At 36.4% G+C, this 16,781-nt stretch overlaps 1 protein-coding gene across 3 annotated transcripts; it reads right to left on the bottom strand.

Annotated features, from left to right (window-relative positions):
- Positions 1 to 686: 686 nt before the first annotated feature.
- On the bottom strand, positions 687 to 15,913 carry CCNJ (cyclin J). 3 transcript variants are annotated; one of them, XM_044662647.1, is made up of 5 exons: positions 15,836 to 15,913; positions 12,498 to 12,708; positions 5,674 to 5,973; positions 5,423 to 5,582; positions 687 to 1,353 (listed from the first exon to the last, which is right to left on the bottom strand). In XM_044662647.1, the coding sequence occupies exons 1-5, from the start codon at positions 15,902 to 15,904 to the stop codon at positions 939 to 941; spliced, it is 1,155 nt and encodes a 384-aa protein (XP_044518582.1). In that variant the 5' UTR covers positions 15,905 to 15,913; the 3' UTR covers positions 687 to 938. The 3 variants fall into 3 exon arrangements, with proteins under 3 accessions (XP_044518582.1, XP_044518583.1, XP_044518584.1); XM_044662648.1 differs by having other exon boundaries at positions 5,423 to 5,549; XM_044662649.1 differs by having other exon boundaries at positions 5,423 to 5,546.
- Between the last annotated feature and the right edge of the window lie 868 nt (positions 15,914 to 16,781).

Raw genomic sequence — 16,781 nt, 5'->3', positions numbered from 1 at the left:
TTAGGAAATACAAAACCTATATATAGACATATAAAAATGAGGAACCACTTTACCTGTCCTATATTCTCATTGAATATTTTGGCCTAATTACAATTTATGAACATTCGTAAATTCCCCTGGCTATCAATACTCTCAACATCTCAAAAGCATGCTGCATTACAGTTAAGTGTTTCCAAGCAGTGCAAATTCCCTGAGATAGTATGTGTTTTCATCTAAACTTGAGGTAACCATGTATATTAAAACCATGATTTTTATAAACAAAGACAAATTTTGCCTGTGATCTCAATCTGTATCTCCAAATCCACATACTATTTGTAAGAGGAAGTTATGTAGAATAATTTCTACTAATGAATTTAGTATTTTTCTATAGCACAGACTGATACTGCAGCAAAGCACTCAATGAATCTGAATGTAGTCAAAGTTCATCTAGAAATCAAGTATGTTATTCAAAAACATCAGAATATACAAAAATGACCTCTTCAAAAAGTAATACTGCAAATTTCCTTCATACAAAAACCATTTGGCAAGTCCACAGAAAAGTGGTTTTCCTTGAGATTAATGTCAGTATAAAGTTTATCATAAGACAAATACCATTATGAAGAATTAGGAACCATTCCAAATGCTTTTTTCTTTTTGGTAATGAAAAATGCTTGAAATAATTGGACCTTCATTTGGGGTTTGGAAATTTTTGCTCTACAGATTCTTGTGGAAATAACATGCAACAGATTTGACATGCTTGTAATTATTATTTCAGTTTTCCTCATGGATACATGATGCAATGAAAGGAATATTTTAAATTCAATTTTAGTGGGTTCAATGTTTGAAATCTTGTTAGCATTCAGCTCTGCTTTCCTTCTGAATAGAGTTCGTTCTCTTTAATCTATATCCTTAGAGGTGATGAGAATAAAGTTTGGATCAATGCTTATGTTGACAAATCCTCACCTCTCAAAGCATGGAGTGACACAAGGATAATGTTCATTTATTTGATAACTTCTGTTATAAGAAACACTAAGACATGGTTTAACCTCTACTGGTATTGCCAGGGACATGCCAACACCAGTCTGCACATGCCCAAGGCCTTGAACGTTGGTCTGTAAGCCAGTAGGACAAGTCTGTAATGTGTAGGTTGAGGTGTGAGTGCTGGTAGATACTATCTGTTGACAGTTTTGTTGCTCTGACACTGGATGGCGATACTGCAGTGAGGTTGGATGTGCCTGATGGAGATACTGAGGCTGCTGGATGGGGACTGGTCGTGTCGTTTGGGATGCAGGGTGAAACACACTCAGCTGACCTTGCTGGGGGCCAGGCTGTCCTTTCTGTTTGTTGGCTTCTTTTACATCATTATCATGAGCACTAAGATACAAAGAAACAAAAACAAAAAAAAAGAAAACCAAGTTATCTTATATAATTAAGTATTCATTGTTTCATAGACATCTTACTATAATCCTCAAAAAAACTTTAAAAAAAGATAAATTTGGCAAAAGACATACCAATAAACTGATCTCATTGACTGATTCTACCAAATATGCTCTCTAGAAAATAACTCATTTTAGAATTTGACAGTCAAAAGAGGAGATTGTAGCATGTGGCCAGATATGTACCCTAGATTTATAGGGAAGCAAATTTTTAAAAATTTGGAGGAAGAGGGCAGCTGGGTGGCTCAGTGGATTGAGAGGTAGGCACAGAGATAGGAGGTCCTGGGTTCAAATTTGACCTTAGATAATTCCTAGCTGTGGGACCCTGCACATGTCTTAACTTAACCCCCATTGCCTAGCCCTTACCACTCTTCTGCCTTGGAACCAATACACAGTATTGATTCTAAGATGGAAGCTAAGGGCTAAAAAAAAAATTTGGAGGAAAAAGAGCACTGTGATTTTATAGTCTGGCACTATAAAATAAAGTCATCTTAAAAGGGACTAAAGGTTCTGAGGAATGGGTTATTCCAATGAGAAAGAAAAGGAAGAAATATCTACAGAGAACAACACAGAAATAATATAGGATCTCTTTGATAAAATCAGATTTTTACAAATGTACTAAAAAAACAGTCACAGAATCAACCTGAATATGAGAAATATGGAAAAGGAATGTAAACATAATAGGAAAACTCAGTAGTATTCCTTTATTGATGTAACATTTGTTTAGCTATTCCTCAAACAATGAGCATCTAATTCACTTCCAGATCTTTGCTCCCACAAAAATTGCTAATGTAAACAGTTTGGCATACATGGAGCATTCTATCAAAGAAGGGCATAGACACATTAGTTAGTCATTTTATTGGCAAAATTCCAAACTGCTTTCCAGAATGGGCATGTTAATTTGTAAGCCACTGCAACAATGGATGAAAACAGAGAAACACAGACTACAGTGAACTGATATGAAGACAAAATCAAGAGTCAGGAAAACAATATGCAGTGACTACAGTAACGCAAATGGAAAAAACATCCACAAAACAAAATCAAAATACAATGCCACATAATTAAAACAAAAGATAGTAATAAAAATCTAATTTTTAATTTTTTTAAAGAATAAAAGGAAGCCAGAGGACAGCTGGGTGGCTCAGTGGATTGAGAGCCAGGCCCAGAGACGGGAGGTCCTGGGTTTAAATCTGGCCTCAGACACTTGCTAGCTGTGTGACCCTGAGCCAGTCACTTAACACCTACTGCCTAGCCCGTACCACTCTTCTGCCTTGGAGCCAATACCATGGTATTGATTCTAGATGGAAAGTACAGGGTTTAGGGGGGGAAAAAGAATAGGAAGTCAATGTGGCATGATAGAAATGGTCAATATATTTGGGCTCAAATAACACATACTGTGTGGTCATGTTCAAGCCATTTATTCTATAATCTGGTTTCCTTGTTTGCAAAGGATAGAAGGTATCATTTGATAAGGATAGGTGAGGACTGGATGCTGTGATTTCACTGGTATAGGGAACTCCCAAACAAGAGAATTGTTTCTAAAAATGCAGGTCAGTATCTTTTCTATAACTTGTAATAGCTAACATTTATGTGAGATTTACTAAGTGTCAGGCACTATGTTAAGCCTTTAGAATGATTATTTCACTTGTTTTGCACAACCACCCTGGGAGGGAGGAAGGGAGGCGTGATTATTAACTCCATTTTACAGTTGAGGAAACTGAAGCAAACAGAAGTTAAGTGACTTGCCTAGGTTCACACAGGTAGTAAGTCTGAAGCTGGACTTGAACTAGGTCTTCCTAAGTCTAGGACCAATGCTCTATCCACTGTATTACCTAACTGCTCCTAACTTACAAATTCTAGTATTAGAGTTGTCTGGGACATTCGTTCGTTAAGTGACTGGTCCAGCATCACATAACAGTAGGTATCAGAGATGGGACTTGAAATCAAGGCGTCCTGGTTCTGAGGCCAGCTCTGTATTCATTAGGCTATGGTGACTTTCTCATCCGTAAATGAGGATAACGCTAACGTTATCTAGCTCACAGATTTATTATAAAGAAAGTTGTTTACAAATATCAAAGCACTACATAAGCATAATTTATCATTATGTGAATTTATGAGAGAGAAAAAAATAGCAGAATTACTCATCTACTTTTTTTCTGTTTTCTCTATCAAGGGGAACAATCTTCAGATGGAAAAAGATAGAATAGCCACAGCAAAGAGGAAATTAAAACCCAAGATAAATGAGCTGATAGTAAAAGAGTACCTGTTAGCCCTTAAAGTTCAAATTACCTGATCTGATTGCAGAGTACAACCTATAGTACTGACAGAACCTGCAGAAGTGATTGCTAAATGGCTATCTGAGATCTTTCTGTGACTATGAAGGTGCTAGCCTTTAGATCAATGATGCCTCAATTTTTCAAAATGCTATGAAGGCCAATTCTGAAGACTAGACTGATATCTCCTCTAGTTAAGTTCTAAAGCAGACTGACTTCTAAGTATTTAGAAGACACTTCTAATATCCTTGTGGCCAAGATGAAGCAATGCAGGTTAGGCAATGGTGGCCCCTACAAAGGATCTGTGAGAACAGGTAACAAAATCTCTTCATCACAGGTCAGAGCCATGGAGGAAAACAACTGTTGTTCACCTATTATTCAAATCAGGCTAAGAAGGCTTGCATCTGATTCTTTGGCTTACATTAGGCATGAATCCCCTTTGCAATTTTATGCCCCCCAAAAGTATACTCATGGACCCTACCTAGCTTCTAGGGGCAAGGTTTTCTTAAAGCCCTTCATGAAAATGCACAAATTGTAACAACAAATAACTTAAAACTCGTTGTGTTTCTAAAGTAATTTGTGCATAAGGAAAAAATCAGAAAATACTGTGATTTAAAATACTATCTAAATTTATGACCAAAAAAGAGATAGAGTATTTATTAAAATATGTAAAATGAATAATTTTGCTTATATTTAAAGACATTTGTACAAACAAAACTAATCTAACCAAGATAAGGGAAACAACAAATTGGGAAGAAATTTTTTATAACAAACGTCTCTGATAAAGGTCTAATTTCTCAAATTTATAAAGAACTAGGTTAAATTTATAAGAATACAAGTCATTCCCCAATTGACAAGTGGTCAAAGGATATGAACAAGCAATTTTCAGATGAAGGAATCAAAGTCATCAATAATCATGTGAAAAAATGTTCTAAATCATTCTTGATTAGAGAAATGCAAATTAAAACAATGCTGAGGTACTACCTCATACGTATCAGACTGGCCAATATGGCAGTAAAGGAAAGTGGTAAATGTAAGAGGGGTTGTGGCAAAATTTGGACACTAATACATTGCTGGTGGAGTTGTGAACTGATCCAACTCTTCTGGAGGGCAATTTGGAATTATGCCCAAAAGGCTATAAAATGGCATAACCTTTGATTCAGCATACCACTGGGTTTGTAACCCAAAGAGATAATAAAAAAGAGGAAAGGACCTACTTGTACAAAAATATTTATAGCTGCTCTTTGTTGTGGTGACAAAGAATTGGAAACAGACAGGATATCCATCAATTGGGGAACGGCTGAAAAAATTGTGATACATGTTGGTAATGTAAATACTATTGTGCTATAAGAAATGATAAGCAAGATGATTTCAGAAAAAGCTGGAAAGATCTGCAGGACTGACGCAGAGTAAAATAAGCAGAACTGGAAGAATGTTCTACACAATTGGATGATGATTATCTGTGAAAACTTGGCTACTTTCAGCAAAGCAATGATCTGGGACAATCCTGCAAGACTTATGATAGGGAATGTTATCCATCTCCAGAGAAAGAATTGTTGGAGTCATCTTCAAATCAGTGTACTTTTAGTTTTACTTCAGGGTTTTGGTCATGTATAACTTTGCTCTTATAACAATGACCAATATAGAAGTGTGTTTTTTATGACAAATAAAATAAAATATTATCTAATTCAAGGAATTACAACTAAAACTTCAAATACAAATAAAGAGGCTTACATCAATAAACGTTCAATGCACTGCACCAGGAAATCCCAAGAGTAGGCAGTTAGGCGATGTAATCTAGTAGGCCACGTTGGGGAAAGACGAAGAATGATTCTTGATGAAGCCACACATGCAGCAGCTACTAGAGAAGGTGCGTAATTTAGAAAGGCATAATCTGTGAAGACATCAAGAATGAACTTAAGTAACAGAAAGTACATAATCACCAACTAACAAATCTAAACAAATTACTAGAAACAGAAGCTTACCTTGCAGTGACACTTCCAAAAAATAATCAGCGTACTTTGCCATGTATAATTTGGTTTTTTCCAGACAAACCATTGGCCAGCCATCATGCAGATCTGTTTCATGTACTGCTTCAGAAAGATAATACTCAATAAAATGGGCAGCTGTTGGAAGGCAGAGGTTCCACTGAAATGTTTCTAATAGCAGTAGTTCCATGTGTAGCAAATTTTGTTTTGTTAATACTAGATTCATGTTAGTCATACAACCAAGGCTGTTCAGCTGCTCTAGTTTGGGCACACTATCTTCCTTTTCTTCAAATTTACCTTGGAGAACAAAAACACAAAAAGAAATGATTAGGCAATAGGAAATTTTTAGTTAGCCAATGAAATGTTATTCATCTGTTGTCAAAATGCAATCCCCTTGATTCAAAGAAAAAGTCTAAAGTATATAAAACATGGCATTATCCTTTCCTTTACCGACTGGTTCTATAGATCAACTTACATAGTTCATTTTCCTCCCAGAATTCAGAACTATGGAATGTAGTAAACATTCAGATATATATTCTAGTGCATTATGAAAATGGGGTTAAACATCTCTGACCATTTCTACTTCAGTTTTTAAAATGATGAATAGAATGAGCTAAGAAAAACCTGTAAAGACTTCTATGAACTTGTGAAGTGAGCAGAACAAGAACATTGTATGGAGTAACAGAAATATTGCATGATGATCAGATGATCAACAGTGAAGGACTAAACTATTATCAGCAATGCAAGGTTCCAAGATAACCCCAAAGGACTCATGATGAAAAATGCTACCCATAACCAAAAAGGAACTGTTGGTATCTGGCTGCAGATCAAAGCAAGTCTTTTTTCATTTTATTTTCTTCATGAGTTTTTTTATCATATGAGCGATGTCTTCTGTCATGACATGAGGAATATGAAAATATTCAACACATGAAAGCACTGGTATAATTATATCAGATTATTTATAGTGGGGGTGGGGGGAAGGAAGAACCTGAATCACGAAATGTCAGAAAACAATTGCCAAAAGTTGTTTCTATAAGCTGTTGACATTTTTTAAAAAAGTTAAGATTAAAAAAAATTATTTCATCCTTACAAATAAATTGAAAATTTGGCACATCACAACTATTTGAATAGATCTGAAGAAATTGGATTCTGTTCCTTCTTCCCACTCCAAAAAAAAAAAAACCAGAAATAAAGAATGGTTGAAGTGAAGGAACCTCAAGTATTATTCTGTCCAACCCTCTCATTTCAAAGTTAAAAAACAGGATCAGAGATGTCAAATGATTTGCTTATTAAGCCAAAGGTTCTTAATTTGGGGGTAGGTGGGTCATGAAACTCTTTGGCAGTCTGATGAAGCCTACAGACCTCTTAAGAGAATTATATTTAAGTGCATAAATAAAATATATAGCATGACAAGGGAAACACATTATAGTTATCAAAGTTATCAAAAAAAATTTTTTTAAACAGTTAAGAGGTCCTCTGAAACCCATTCACAAAGCCTAGCTTAAGGTTTATGGCTAAAGTTATATATACCTTGCTAGGAGCAGAACCGGGACTCAGATTCAGGTTTCCTGACCTCTAATTCCATATTCTTCCTAGTATACCAACTATCAATCTTTCTTCTTCAATTGTCAAATTAAAAATAAGATTTAAAAAAGACAAAAATTATAATTTCACAGAACCCAACAAAGCCTCAGAGGCCCAAACTTACTTTTGAGAAAAATTGGTTTAGATCCACATACAAAGACTTTCTTTCCTAATTCCTCATCCTTCAAGAATCACTCCTCCAGGAGACAGTAAAATCTTCTACTTCAATTTTCAATTATTCAAGGTATTCAAGGCATCTTTAAATAATCATAGAACTTGAGAACAAGCTGAGGAATTCATCTGGTCCATTTTGCTGCCTACACCCAGTAAGATCATCATTCCTATTTTACTAATGAGGAAACTGAGACTAGGTCCTTAAGATTATCTAGGACAGTGATGAGCCAGATGCAGCTCCCTGAAATGTTCTATCCAGCCCCAGAGACATTATTCCTAATCTGACGAATACAATGAGTAGGATACAATACAATGAAACTTCGAAAGAGTTGCCTTAGAAACAGACTGACAGATGAGCATTTCCTTTCCTTTGGGCCCCTCTTTAAAAAGTTTGCCCATCACTGATCTAGGAAATAGTAGAAAAGAAACTTCTGTTCCACTGAACCACATCTTCTACCTTCTGGTGCAGTGCCTTCACTACTATAAAATGTGACTTTATGTTCAAGTGAAAAATAAGTGACAACATTAGCTTCAATAGCCCCTCCATAGTTGTTACAATAGTGCACACCACATCACAGATATACAGTCCCCCATGCACATTTATTAAAATTTCTCCTTCCAACAGTTCACTTTCTTGCTCACAAGCTAGCAGGTGAAATGTAACTACATCAAAAAGTCATGGATCCATTATATGTAAAATTCCTATATATCACTTCTAGTAGGAATTTGAGACAATGTTTACAATTTAGAATTTTCAGACAATTAATAAATACTTAGTCCAAAATAACATGCTTATATTTTCTAAGCTTTAAACCATCAACACCTGTTTCTAACCAAGAAGCTGCCTTAAAATATTTTATCTAGAAGATAATTATTCCAAATGATTATAATATGAAGAGAGGGGGCATTAGTTTATTGGTCTCATGGTAACAAAATGAAAATCTTTCAGAATGAGTAATGAATTCGAAATGCAAATCAAAATTCTGCCTTGCCAATTAAAGTGGCAATAATACTTGCCATGTACTTCAAAGAAGAGTTGTACACATTAATTAATGAGAGGTTTGTGTTTGAAGTTGTTTAGAAGAAAGATATTCATTATTAGGACACAGTGTTAACTTAGATTTTGGTACTACACTGCTTAATTCAAAGAGCAAGAATGCTTCGTATTACCTCATTGGAACTTTGACCATCTAAACCAATGACAAAGCTACTTATTTTATAGTTGAAGCAGAGAAGGTAAGCAAGCACTTTCCCCAACATCAAAGAAGCTACGTATCACTAAGAACAGAAGCTGAGGAGTCAATCTTTCCAAACCAACATCTGGACTTGAAGATCAAAGCATAACAACTCCATTTCCCATGCAATACTATATTACCTGAGTAGGCAGGGGCTTGTTATGAAACCTGTATTAATAAGCATTTATAGGAACTTTATATTTACCAAGTAGTCATTAAATAAGTATACATTTCATAACTTACTGTCTTTAGAAAGGCAGTATATATTTAAATAGCCACCTTTGGGATTTTTGCTTTGCTTCAGATGAATTTTGGGATAAAATTTTTTTTAATGAAAAATTTTAGCAATATATCACAGCTACCTATTTTAGGACTAGAGCTAGTTAAAAAAAAGGGGGGGGTGCAGCTAGGTGGCTCAGTGGATTGAGAGCCAGGCCCAGAGATGGGAGGTCCTGGTTTCAAATCTGGCCTCAGACACTTCCCAGCTGTGTGACCTTGGGCAAGTCACTTGACCCCCATTGCCTAGCCCTTACCACTCTTCTGCCTTGGAACCAAAATCTAGTACTGATTCTAAGATGGAAGGTAAGGGTTTAAAAAAAAAAAAAAAAAAAAAAAAGCACAGGCCAAAAACTGGAAAATTCTGAGCTGAAAATTAGCATTGTGTTTCCATGAAGTTCCACGAGTACAATGTCTCTGTATTGTTAACAATCATGAGTATAAAAAGGAAGGGAATTGAAAGAGATTTACTTCTATGACTGTAAAACCTAACCAGCAGATAAGGGCAAAAGACCTTGACTTTTGGCTTCATCTAGCTTCTGAGGGAACACTAAAATGTTATATAAATATGAACTGCAGTCATTTTGGGGGGAAACAAAAGAAAGATGAGCTAATTGTTAAATGTTCTGGCCACATTAAAAAAAAATAACTCCACTTTTCTGTATGGCCCAAATGCCTGCTATAAGAAAGGTAAACCATTTTATAATGGAGTCTACTTGTGAACCCCAGAGACCATGTCTATGTTGGGACTAAAAAAGGATTTGAGTTCTATTATAAGTCAAAGAGGATGTGACTGTGGAATTCCCTAGAATGATCCTAGATCAGAAACCATGAGGATGAAATACTAGGCAAATGCTATATGATTGTCCAACTAAAAAGATAAAGAAATCCAATGTAACAAGCATTTATCAAGGAGCTACATGCCAGATACAGAGGACACAAAGATGAAACAAAACTCCCTCAAGGGCTTTACATTCTGGGGCATGAGGGGAGCACATCCCCAACAATCAGAGGATCAGGAAAAGCTTAAGGAACTGAAGCACCATTGAAGACCTCCATCTTCCACCTGGTACCATGTATTCCTTCAAGTCTTCCTACCAAAAACACTAGCCAGACTACTTCTCCAGTTGACACTGTACTTTAGCAACCCACAATATTAAGTGTTGGAAGCCTTTTGCCAGACTCAGGGGAATGCTGAGGGTGGAAAGCACCAAGGTCTCAATATCATCTTCTAGACCAAAGACTAGGGTCCATGGATGAACAGGATCCAAAGAGACTTTAAAGAATCCTTGACTTGGATGGGGAAAATCTTTTAATAACTTTATTTCAACTTGATATTCCTTTGTAATCCTATGTGTGTGTATACACACACATACACACATAAACTTGTGTTCAGCCTGCCATAGGAATCCATAATACAAAAAAGCAAACTCCAGCCTTAGGACTATGTCCCAAGACTGGAGGTTTCTATTTCACACATACTTTCTAAAATTGGGGGGGGGGGAAGAGTTTTTTCACCTAATAGATCAAAATTTAGGATTTTAGATGTGGTATGGTTGGGGCCACTGGCATTTATTAACGTAAAACATCTATATGGGACTGAAATGCCAGAAATGGAGAGACAGTGGCCTCTCCAGGTCATCATTTTAAGGTCTGTCAGATTTCTCCTCCTTTCTGCACCTCTGCCCCACCCTGCAAGAGAGGAAAAGGGGCTTCAGTGTATAGGTAGCACCAATCCCATTTCAATCTGATAAGGACAATTCACATTTCTGTTGTATTTAGAGTTTAGAAAAATGAACTTCTGACTATCTAAATGAAATGCTGATGTTCTAAAAGGTTAACAACAGAAATGTTAATGCTTCATGTGTATGGCCTGGTAAATACAACCTGAAGGATTATATTAAATCACAAAGGCTAGTCTGCTAGGCTAGCTAAAGTCTCTAGAAAAACAAGCAGTAGAGAGGGCAGTTAGTTGGCACAGTGGATTGAGAGCCAGGCCTACAGACTGGAGGTCCTGGGTTCAAATCTGGCCTCAGACACTTCCTAGCTGTGTGATCCTGGGCAAATCATTGCCTACCCTTACCACTCTTTTGCCTTGGAGTCAATACACAGTATTGATTCCAAGACAGAAGGTAAGGGTTTAAAAAAACACAAAACCTAGGGCCAGCCCAGAGGCCTGTGAAAAATTGCTTTCCCCTTCCACAAATACATGATCTCTTATATATACAGATGTCTGTGTTAAATAATTATAACTTACTTAAGACTAATTGTTAGTAGATAAATGAGAGCTTTTTCTTTGTCTCCTCTGAGAAACAAAAAGGTTCTGGGAACAGATTAAAGGTGTTTGGGTGAGAGACTGAAGGCAATTTTGTGTATGGGGTGAGAAATGGGGGAAGAGTTTAATTCAACAGAAGCCAGACCCCCTAGAAGAGACCTATTTATTTCAAGAATAGCCCAGTCTGAATAGCAAAGAAGGTTGGATTCCAGAAAAGACATGCATGAAGCTCTTATGTGGCTAGTGCAGAGGAATTTTTTTTTAAAGGACCAGGAATATAAACATGGAATAAGACAAAACAGACTCTAAAAGGGCTAAGCAGAGGATCTAAGTAGGCAGATAGACATGCCTAGGCTAGTTTCAAGCCAGATGGGTATCTCATAATTTAAGAGAAAACAACAAGGTAACTGAGACTCTACTAGAAAGTGGACGTTCAATCACAGTGACTTGAAAGGAAGACCTGAGACCTAAACTGGATAACACGGGGCTTTATGCAGAAAAGTAAAGTGTTACTACAAAGCTCATATCTCAACTTATTCTCATCACCCATATTTAAGCAGTTTTGGTAGCTATTTGGTAAAAATGCTAGGCCTGAGATGATGTTGTTGACATCATAACTCACTTAAGACAAGCAGAGCTTGATGGCTCTGAGATCTTAGCCTCCAAAAGAAGGTAAGCCCTCCCTTGGGTGCTGGTGGAAATAAGACTACACTCTGCTATGATGACATCAAGAATGTACATAGTAGAAATACAGGCCATTTAAAAGTCTCAATTTATGCTTCCAAACCAGCCTTTTAAGAGAAGTAAGGAACAGAATTAACTAAAAGATGTCTCAATGCATCTTTTGTTATGAGTGCTGATAAGCTATGAAATAGGTCAGCAATGGATTTCTATCAAGTTAGAGATATAGCAAGACATCCAATATAATGTGTTATCTACTGATAACACCACTTACCACATAACTATGCAATGTTGAGGCTAAAGGTAGACAGGAGCAACTAGGTGCTAAATTTTAGTTTTAGTTTTCTACATAGATACAACTGTACCACATGAAAGTATCACTTACCATGTACCCCATGGACCCCTCTCTAAAAGGAGATAATACAAGGTTCTTGATCACAGATGGTGTAATAATCATCCAAATTCATCTTCTTACAAAACAAATAAGAAAGGATGTTTCCTAGGTCCTCTCTGTATAAATCAACTACAACACATTAAAGTTGGTCTTTATACCAATAGAAAATTGTTTCCATTTTGTCAAGAGAGTACAAACTTACTTGCTAGAAGCAAACAGGAAAGTGCAACTAAATGCAGCTGCTGGATGGAGATGTCATATCGATCCATAAAGAGGTCAAGCAAATAGACAGCAAGATGCCGAGCTGCAGGGCAAAGAGTAAAGCGATTGCTCACAATAGCAATCAGATCTGCAAAATACCGCCTGAGATTTAGCTGAGGTGACTGGCCTTTATAGGTGGGCAACTTCAACTCCTAAAATAAAAGCAAGAACAGCTAGCATTAAACAAAACTCATATAATGAATCATTTGAGCCAATGCAAATATTTTACACCAAAATGCTTTTAAAAGGTTAAATGATATCCTACTAGTTATTTCCAATGCCTGAAACACTGAGTAAAAGAGAAGGAAATTGAGAAAGCATTTAATAAATGGCATAAGAATAAGATTTAATAAAAATAATTATTCCTTTCTAACATTTTAGTGTTCCTTGCTATCTCTTCTATGATCTAAAAAGTGCCTTGGCTTCATAGGCAATTCAAATTCAAAGTAATAAAAAGGATGCTCTAGAAATTTGTTCTCATGGAATTTCATCCAAATTTTACATGTTTTATGAAAAGGCTGCATTCCATTAAGAGGACTTTAAAAAAAAATGAAAATGATTTTCACTTTCTTCTTGATTTCCATCATAAAATCAGTGGTATCTCCAGTGGGGTGGTGGGGGAGAATCACAAAACAATATACTTTCAGATAGGAAGGAATTACAAGCATATCCATCTAAAGTCACTTATATAAAAACACAAGTTTGGGCAAAACAATTTTAAGGGGCAATTAATTCCAAAGGACCTCTATAATAAACCTGAAGCTAGCCAAAAAATGTTATATCAAGATTAATTATAATATATTAAAATCATTATGCAGTGACCCTGGGCAAATCATTTAACTTCCATTGCCTAGCCCATACCATTCTTCTGTCTTGGAATTATCACAGTATTAATTCTAAGACTGAAGGTAAGGGTTTAAGAAAACAAAATATTATGCAAAACTACACTGGTTAGGGCAACATTACACTCAGTACATATCTGTTGATAGTAGCCAATTTTATCAAATGTTGGCCATTGTAATACACTAATAACTATGTTATCTGGAAGTCTAGTCCACATTAGTAGTCTCCCTCAACCCCTTTTTTCTCTCTTTTACTATTAGATAAATAGATGTGTATAAACAAAATTTTACTTAATTTGTATTGATAACAGCTGGCTCTTGAGTAGGGAGAAATATGAACAATTCTCCCAAGAACACAGGTCACTTGACTACATGCTTGTGGATCCTAAACCTTGCTCCTACTGTTTTTTGAGTATTTACATGTGATAAAAGTATATTGTAATATTATACACTACAAGTGCCTATCAACATCAAGCAGGTAACACATTCTTGTCTGAAAACATGTTAAAGTATGTTCTCGTTAGATTTTATAAAGTGAAAAAGTTTCTCATTCCTAATTCTCTAAAATCTAAAGACTACATTTACTTAAGACAAGGAAGACTTGTATTAATCACTCAATATCCATGTATAATGGCTGGAGAAACAATAACACAAAAATTATAACAGTTTTATCACAAACACAAAGACTGTCAACAACTTTAAAAAAACCCACCTCATAGTAGCACAGACTATGACAGACAACCTTCATACTACGTTTAAGGATCCAAAATAAAGAAATACAACATGCTATATTTCTTTAAGCTTTAAAGCTTCTTCTCCCCTACTGCTCAGTAATAAACTTCTTTCTCAATTCTCTGTACTCTCCATTCCAATTATTAATTCCTTATCAGATAATCCCAAATTCCATCCTCCTCAAGTGGTTTAATTATTTTAATAGGATTAAAGTACAGGCAGGTGACATCCCTAAGCATGGGAACAGCTGATGAACCTTGCAAACTAAGAATTTCCTTAAACTTATCTCCAAGAAATTGGAATATTTTCTTTTCAGTTTCTCTAAAAATTATTATTTATTTAGAAGTCCCTAGCCTTCAATATCTTTCTAGAATCCTAGTAGGAGGCTTAAAAAAAAGGGAAATGGCAGAAAACCCCCCAGAAACAACTGTCCCATAGTTATGCTCTTAATACATTCATATTCATTTGCCCCACTCACTGGGAAAGTAAATTGGATACAGTAAGCCAATTTCTTGGAACTCTGAGAAGAGTTTAATTTCAATTCTGCATAAAAAATATTTAAGTACCAGGGATAAGTGCAAGGTGCTCAGGATACAAAGATAAAAATAAAATAAATCAATTGCAAGTCTATACAAATAAAACTGGGAAATTTTTAAAAAGATCTAGGTTAATTTGTACTCCAAGAAAAATCTATCAAAGTTTATATAAAATAAACTTGCATCCATAGGTACTGTCATCATTTGTACACAGGAGGTGCAATGACATTTTGAAGGAAAGAAAAAGTTCCAACTGAAAATGAAATTCATAAAAAAAAATCCCTAAATTATATGATCAGTTTTCAAAGTGGAAAATTAGCAGCTCTATTCAGGAGTTTCCTGAATAGACTAGGCATATAATAGTGTTTTTCCTTGTTCTTACATTTAAATCAGACCCAAACCTAAAAATGAATGGGATTTAAAAGCATTTAAGATCTGAAACCCTTAATACTGGAAAAAATGGAGTTGGAGATGGTTCACTGGTAGACAAAAGGACTTTATACTTTAAAACATATTTTTTTAAAAACCAATCTCTGACTACATCAGTAAATACATATTGTTGAATAGATTATAACAATAACTATACTGGCCTATTTTTCTACTTCCTGCAATACATCTATGGATTCAGAATTCGATTGTTAGTGGAGTTCTCAGGATCTGAATGAAGTATCTGCCTCTTCCACCCTCAAAGGATGCCTTTATAATCTTATTCAGTCTCCAAGGAGCAGAGCAAGAACAATATAAATTGTTAAGGAATTCTTTTATGTACTAAAACCTTCAAAACTGTACATACCTAAGAAAAGTAAAAGGGACCTAACAAATACTCAAAGAGAAATAAAAGTCTCTTCCTTGCCCCTATCCCAAAAAGTCAATTCAATTACTCTTTCTACAGCTGACTGTTTAACCCATTCTAGAAACGAAAAAGACAAGAACCATCTTGCACTTTTTGGTGAAGGCTTTTTCTTATGGACATGTTTTTGGATATAGGCCAGGAAATGGACTAAAGGAGCTGACCACAGAACTAGGCAAACTCAGCTATTTCCCCTTTTCTGTTCCACAAGGAGCCTACATCTGAGAATCTTGATCCTCAAGCACGAGTAGATTTCTTGCGATTGATAGATTAACTGAATTAGGCCACCTGAGGGAGATGGAGAAGAATTCAGGATTACCTTGTATCGGAGTGCTTGATGAATATCAGCAGCCAGCTGTCCTTTCCACCACTGCCCCTCCAGCTCCATGGGATGGGATGGGAAGCTTAGCCAGATCCAACAGCTTCAGTCTACATGCATATATATACACAAGGGGAAGTTACTGAGAACTTTGGGATGCAGTATAATCCCTCCACCCTGAAAATCTGCTCAAAACCCAAAATCCTGATTCTCTCAAAGTCTTTCTTAGAAACCTGATCAATCCGTGGGAACTCAACATTTATAAAGTACACCTTAGACACATGGGTTAGGTTCTGAGGATTCGAGGACAAAGTAGTCCCTGCCTTTAAGTAACTTACAATCCACTGGGGGGAAGGGGTAATAATTAGAGGAAGGAGAGATCGTTAACAACTTAAGGTATCAATAAAGACTTCATAAAAATGAGTAGTGGAATTCAGCTTGAAGCATTCAGAGACTTTAGGAGCTGAGGGTAAGGAAGGACTTGGGGAGGAGGTGTGGGGAGGGAAGCCGGTACAAGAAAAGGCACATAAGTGAGAGATGGGATGTGAGCTAGGTAGTGGCCAGCATGACCAGAACCAGAAGCTAATGCGAACGAACCTGTCGGCACCATGGGCAGCGGCCGCCCAATTCAGTAACATTGATCTATAGGGATTGTCTGAGGGGTAGCAAGGGCTAGGGGAGGGTGGGAAGAAGGAAGGTCAAAGGGACCCACAGTACTGTCCCTACCCACACAAGGCTTCCATTCTATCGGGAAGACAACGCTTCCCCATCAAAGTAAATATAAAACACACACATACACACTGCTCTCCCCAAACCCTAGGTTAAATGCGTCAGCTAGGCTCTAGACCTTAAGTGAAGTACCGGGAAGCCAAAGTTCAGAATGAAACTTTCCCGGCCCTCAGGTGGCTTACATTCCACCGGGAAAAACATCTCCTGCTCACGGCAG

Source organism: Gracilinanus agilis, chromosome 2 (assembly GCF_016433145.1).
Source record: "Gracilinanus agilis isolate LMUSP501 chromosome 2, AgileGrace, whole genome shotgun sequence".
Classification (NCBI taxonomy): Eukaryota; Metazoa; Chordata; class Mammalia; order Didelphimorphia; family Didelphidae; genus Gracilinanus; species Gracilinanus agilis.
The sequence above is the reverse complement of the archived record's forward strand: the minus strand, read 5'-3'. Positions and strand labels throughout refer to the sequence as shown.